A 6028-nucleotide genomic window follows, 5' to 3' on the forward strand; every position below is an offset into this window, starting at 1 on the left:
CAGCTAAAGATCAGCTAAACCCTGGAGCCAGGTGAATGCTCTGATGCAATGCTAGTCTATTGTTAAACCCACCACCAGTTCTTTAGTAAATACTTGATTTTGCTAGTCCTCTGGGCCTAATGAACCTCATGCTTGACAACTCACCTATTTCCTAGGCCATTGTGTATTCCTGTGTTTGGGTGTGACTTGGCTATTGTCCTAAGTAATTACTATGCAGACTAGCCCTGAGCTTTTCTAGCTCTGTTTCAAATAAATTGTAATGCCTAATTAGTTTCACTGTCTCTACTAGAAGTGAATTTGAATGTTACTGAATAGGTAACATTCTTACTAAATTCCAAGCTCAGGGTCGGCTTCAAGGACTGTCTAGGACATTGGAACACTGGTGGACGCTTAGCTATATGTCAAAATCAATCCTTAAAGGCACTTATAATAAAACAATACTGAAAGAGAGCACATGGATCCATACATCAGGCTAACGTGGGGACAGGGTTTGAGTATATGGGCTATTAGAATGTCAAGATTCGGGCTGGTGAGATGGCTCAGTGGGTAAGAGCACCCGACTGCTCTTCCAAAGGTCCAGAGTTCAAATCCCAGCAACCACATGGTGGCTCACAGCCATCAGCTACGAGATCTGGCGCCCTCTTCTGGAATGTCTGAAGACAGCTACAGTGTACTTACATATAATAATAAATAAATAAATCTTAAAAAAAAAAAAAAAAAAAAAAGAATGTCAAGATTCCAGGAGACTGTTTCCTTGAAACTCTTTGCCTCGTGACTGCTTCCAGGCGTTTAGGCCTGTAATGTGTGTCACTACTGGAGTGGATGTAGCAGTCTCTCACTATTCCCATTTTCATTCACACTAGTTGGGCCTAGATGCATTGCTGTGTGCACACTGGAACTGATGTTTTCAGTCAGTTTCCCTCCTCATTGACCCTCCTTTCTATCCAGCCAAAGAATGCCAAGAGTGGTGCTGGGGCTGGAAAGATGGCTTAGCTGTTAAAAGTATACTGTCCATCTATACTGGGATATGATGCCCTCTTCTGGCATGTAGGTGTACATGCAGATAGAGCTCTCAGATACATAAAGTAAATAATTTTTTTTTTTTTTTTTTAAAGAATTATTTACTTTGGGAAGGCCACTTTGGAAGAGTCCAAAAACTTATCAAAGAGCCATGGTAGCCAACAGCAAGGAAGGAGGGGTGGATGTTCTAGATCTTTCCTACTTCTTCTTTCTCTCCAACCTTGAGGAAGCCTTTTGCTTCCTTGTGCCTCTTTCTCCATCGTTAAAAAATCAAGATAATCCCATCCTTTCCTGGTTGGCTCTTGCCAGAATATTGGAAGAATCAATAAGAAAAAGCCATTAAATTCTGTGAGCTCTACAATTTGATTTTCATTACAAATCATGTCTCCAGCATGAGAAAATTGTTTGTGTATGATGATTACAGCAGTGTGAAAAATATTTACTCCTGTAAGCTGGTATTGAAAGGAAAGCATCTGAGGCAAGAGAGTGATAGAAGTGTTGGCCAGGTTTTTCCATACTGCCCTTTCATGGCACTCTGTAGCTCCTCTGTGTTGTAACTCAAGCCTTCTCCTTTTAGGAGGAAACAGTCAGTCCCTGGTGACGTGAGGTCTCTGGATTCTGCCAGGGAGAATAGAAAGAGTGTTCTCAGGACCACATCGTGGCCATTGGGATAACACAGCTCTTAATCCCTTTAGAGGATTAAGCAGATTTTAAAGCAGAAAGTAGGGTTTTCCAGCTAGGAGCAAAGGAACCAACATCTAAAATGACCACTAAACACTGGCACATTGCCAGCATAGCTCTGATTTTATGACCTTGGCTTGAAACTGTAATTTGGGCAATTTGTGGATGCTAAGATATTTGCTTGGTTTCTTTAAAATACTTTAATCTTTTCCTATTAATTGTTAGTGATTAATTCTTTACTGGTTCAGGAGGAGACTTCAAAGACATTAACATCTTCTTCCAAACAAGCTCTGAGGCCTTAGAAAATCATTATATAGAACTGGTGATTGCTATGTATCAAGAAGGACATTTCACATAGGCCCTTTTTTTTTAAAAATCAAAATTTAAAAATTTTAAACATTTACTTTAAATTTTTTAATTTATTGTAATTGTATGCATATAGTTTCAGGTGTGCACGCCAAAGTGCACGCATGGCAGTTGGAGGTCAGACGGCTTTGAGGAATTTGTTCTTTTCTTCCCTCTCTTTGTGGGTTCTGGGGATCCAGCTCAGTTTACTGGGTTTGTGCTAGACCATCTTGCAAGCCTTGAAAAAAAATTTTTTTAATGTATTTTAAAATGCTGAATTTAGCCATATTGCCCTGGAAGTGCCTGCTCTGGTTTGATCTCAGAAACTAAGCAAGATCAGACACAGTTAGAGTTGGAGGGGAGACCTAGGAAACCAATGGCTGTAGGGTCAGAATGCTGTATCCAGCTTCTAATCCCTTGAATCTTTCTGTGTCCCCCCAGGGAGATGAGGGGAGTGGAGTGAGTTCAGAGCTAACCTTTAAGCAGATTATCTGTTTCTTCTTTATCTCTCCCAGTGTATAAAAGAGTATATTTAAGGAATTTTCATTCTTTTATCCAGCCAGTTAGTTTTTGAGGCCAACATGCCTGTGACAGAGCAGCTGTGTCACCCGTGTCTGTGTCCACAGGATAAGCCTCTGGAAATCTAGGGACCTATGAGAACAGACTACAGCATTCCTGAGAACAAACATTTAACCTGTTGAGAAGCCCTTTACTTTGCTGTGTGTATGTGTGTGTGTGTTTTGCTTTTTGGGGATATATCACATATGATATATATATATATATATATATATATATATATATATATATATATACTTATACAATATATATTAAATTATGTCTTTTATATATACATTATATATCTTATATGTATAATGTAACCCTCACTTTGATAAGGAAAACAATAAGTTTTAATCTTGAATTATGAGATGGTACAGTGGAGTCTGTTATTTTGTTTTCTGGGCGGGAATTGCTTTTGCTGTCTGACAAAGGGTGATGTGTAGGTCAGTCTTCCTCTTGGTTCCACACGCTCCCCTTGGTGACAGACATTCTCTGCTGTGGTTCTCCAGGGGCCAATGTGAACGCAGCGAAACTTCATGAGACTGCGCTTCATCATGCAGCCAAGGTAAAGAACGTTGACCTCATCGAGATGCTCATAGAGTTTGGAGGCAACATCTACGCCCGGGACAACCGGGGCAAGAAGCCCTCGGACTACACGTGGAGCAGCAGTGCCCCAGCCAAGTGCTTTGAGTACTATGAAAGTAAGCCAGGTTCTGTTGTGCAGATACTCCCATATCCCATGCTGCCAGGAACCACTATCATTCAACCTGGGTCCCCAGTTTGCTAGTTCTTGAATTTATGCTGACTGCTTTGAGCTGAGGTCTGAGTTCCTGTCCTTGATCACTAGGATGTACTAGGAATACTTCTGTCCCTGGGGACTGTATGTGCTGAAGCATCAGCTCTTGTTATGTTCCTGTAGCCTATGGGTCCACTGAGGAAAGGAGCCTAGAGTTCATGAGCTAGCTGCTAGCACCTCCCTGGATTAAACCCTTGGCCCATGCCTGACTTAGCTGGATAGGTGACAAATAGGCCTCTTAGTCACAAATCAGTTCTTTGCTAAGCCTATTTGCTAGGCAGTCCATGTCAAAAACAAATCAACGACACCTCCCACAAAACAAAAGACCCCTGTCTCTAAAGATCCAACCCCATGAGATGAAACCCCTGTGGATATTACTGTGATGTTATTGCCTGGCTTCTTGCAGCTGGTACCTGGCTATCTGACTTTTCAGAGATGACATATGATCCATCCTAACACGTGGGCTCTTCCAGTTCTACCTCCGCAGGTTACAGGGTGTGCTTCTTCTAGAAACCTTTCTCATGCATTTCCTTGATCCTTTTCCTCCAGAGACACCTCTTAGCCTCTCACAGCTCTGCAGGGTGAGCCTGAGGAAGGCCACCGGTGTCCGAGGACTAGAGAAAGTCGCCAAGTTGAACATCCCTCCCCGGCTCATCGACTACCTTTCCTACAACTGAGCTGCAGGCAGGGGGCCGGAAAGGCTGATGGCTGGCCCAGTTTTCACCTTGCTATGCCTAGCCCTGGGCTCTAAAGAGATTCTGCCTGTTTCTCTGAAACACTATCATTGCTGTAGATTGGTTGATGCTCCTTCGTGTTCCTTCTGGTTGTCCTTTTTGATGTCTTCTTCTGAACCCCAGAGAAGATCCCTGAAGTCCCAGAAGGCCAGTGTCTGTCATCACAGTTGTGGATGTAACCCTTGCTAGGCTTCTGGAACAAACGTAGTCTTTCTAGGACAGGCTCAGTTCTCCGTGTTTCTTTTTTCACCGGCCACCCTCAAATAGAGATAGTTCAAGGTGCACAGGGGAATCTGGGGACTCAGAATGCTGATGTCGATGGTTTTTATCTGGGTGCCATTCCACAGAAGCATCAGGTTCTAAGCACTTGACCCTGTGGACTGAGACACTACTCTGCTGCATCGTGCCATTTGGATAGTTTTTCTGGGGCAGCAGCTGGCACTTTCCAAGGTCTACCTTCACCCAGGTATATCACTCAGGGGCTTTACAGATCAGACTTTGTACCCCCACATCAAGCAGTGTTTTTTTTTTGGGGGGGATGACTGTCTCCAATATTAGGACTCAAATCTGTTTAAAAAGTTTATGTTGGAGCCTGGAGAGATAGCTTGGGGCTAGAGTTTAATTTCCAGAACCCACATAAGGCAGCTTACAATGGCCCGTTACTTCAGCTCCAGGGGATCCAACATCCTCTTCTGGCCTCCTCAAGCACTCAGACATGTATGTGCACACACACACACACAGATAAATAAATTAAAATCTTTTAAAAAGTTGGAGAACCTTTAGATGTGTATATATACATATATACACATACATTCATATATATGTTGTAACAAGATTTGTAATAAGCAATGCAAACAATATAAACAATAGCTAATATGAAAGTGCAAAACTTTATCCAGATGAGAATGAAATTCTTTAGCCAAAGCAGGAAAAGGGGTCGCAATTCCTTCCTATAGTGATAACAATGAGTTCTGTACATTGTGGGTGAAATACTAAGTCTTGCATTCAGACTGAACTTTCCTGATTGACATTCTGTATTTTAACAATACTGATAATACCCCACATACAGTAGAAAGAATTAGAGAATTTTCCAGTAGTCATTCTCTACTGAGAAAAGCCACCTTCTTTCTGTCGGTCTTAGGTACAAGTTCTGAGGAAATCCATGTTTTTGCATGGAATAGTAATAGCAGTTATTTTCAGAAAGGCACTGGAGTCTGTCTCTTTTGTCTTTGTAACAGAATCTTGCCTCTAGCAATAAAACCCAATAACAGCCCATCTGCTATATCTTTTGGTAGAGAATAAAGTTCTCTCACCATTATTGTCCAATAAAAGTGGTTGGATGAAGTTTGTCCCTGTGTCTTATTTTTGGGGACAGTCCTGCCAGGACAGGCTTCATACTGTGTGAGATGAGAGAAGTCAGTCCCTGTCCTAGGCACCTGATGACTAGGATTTTGGGTCCTTGTCCACTCTTGCTTTTCCTTTATTTTTTTGAGACAGGGTCTCACTATGTAGCTCTAGATGTCCTGGAGAGATGGCTCATTGGTTAAGAGCACTGGCTGCTCTTTCAACCGTCCTGAGTTCAATTCCCAGCAACCACATGGTGGCTCACAACCATCTGTAAAGGGAACTGATGCCCTCTTCTGGTGTGTCTGAAATCAGCTACAGTGTACTCACATACATAAAATTTAAAAATAAATTAATAATTTTTAAATTAAATAATTTTTAAAAATAAAAATTAAGTATTTATTCACTTTAAACCAGGCTGGCTTTGAACTCAAAGAGATCTGCCTGCCTCTGTCTCCTGAGTGCTGTGATTAAGGCATATACTACAACACCTGGCTCCCATGTCCATTATTAAGCGGGGCTATGGTGATAAAAAAAAGTTTCTTTGCTT

General features: G+C 41.8%; 1 protein-coding gene across 1 annotated transcript in view; it reads left to right on the plus strand.

The window, feature by feature from the left end:
* The window catches only part of Asb13 (ankyrin repeat and SOCS box containing 13), a 19190-nt gene extending 14450 nt beyond the window's left edge, over window positions 1–4740 (plus strand). The window contains exons 5-6 of the mRNA XM_021180263.2: window positions 3114–3305; window positions 3950–4740. Coding sequence (XP_021035922.1) covers window positions 3114–3305; window positions 3950–4077 — 320 coding nt within the window. The 3' untranslated portion in view covers window positions 4078–4740. The remainder of the gene's footprint in view (window positions 1–3113; window positions 3306–3949) is intronic.
* The last annotated feature ends 1288 nt before the right edge of the window (window positions 4741–6028 follow it).

The sequence above is a fragment of the Mus caroli genome, chromosome 13, assembly GCF_900094665.2.
Source record: "Mus caroli chromosome 13, CAROLI_EIJ_v1.1, whole genome shotgun sequence".
In the NCBI taxonomy this organism is placed as follows: Eukaryota; Metazoa; Chordata; class Mammalia; order Rodentia; family Muridae; genus Mus; species Mus caroli.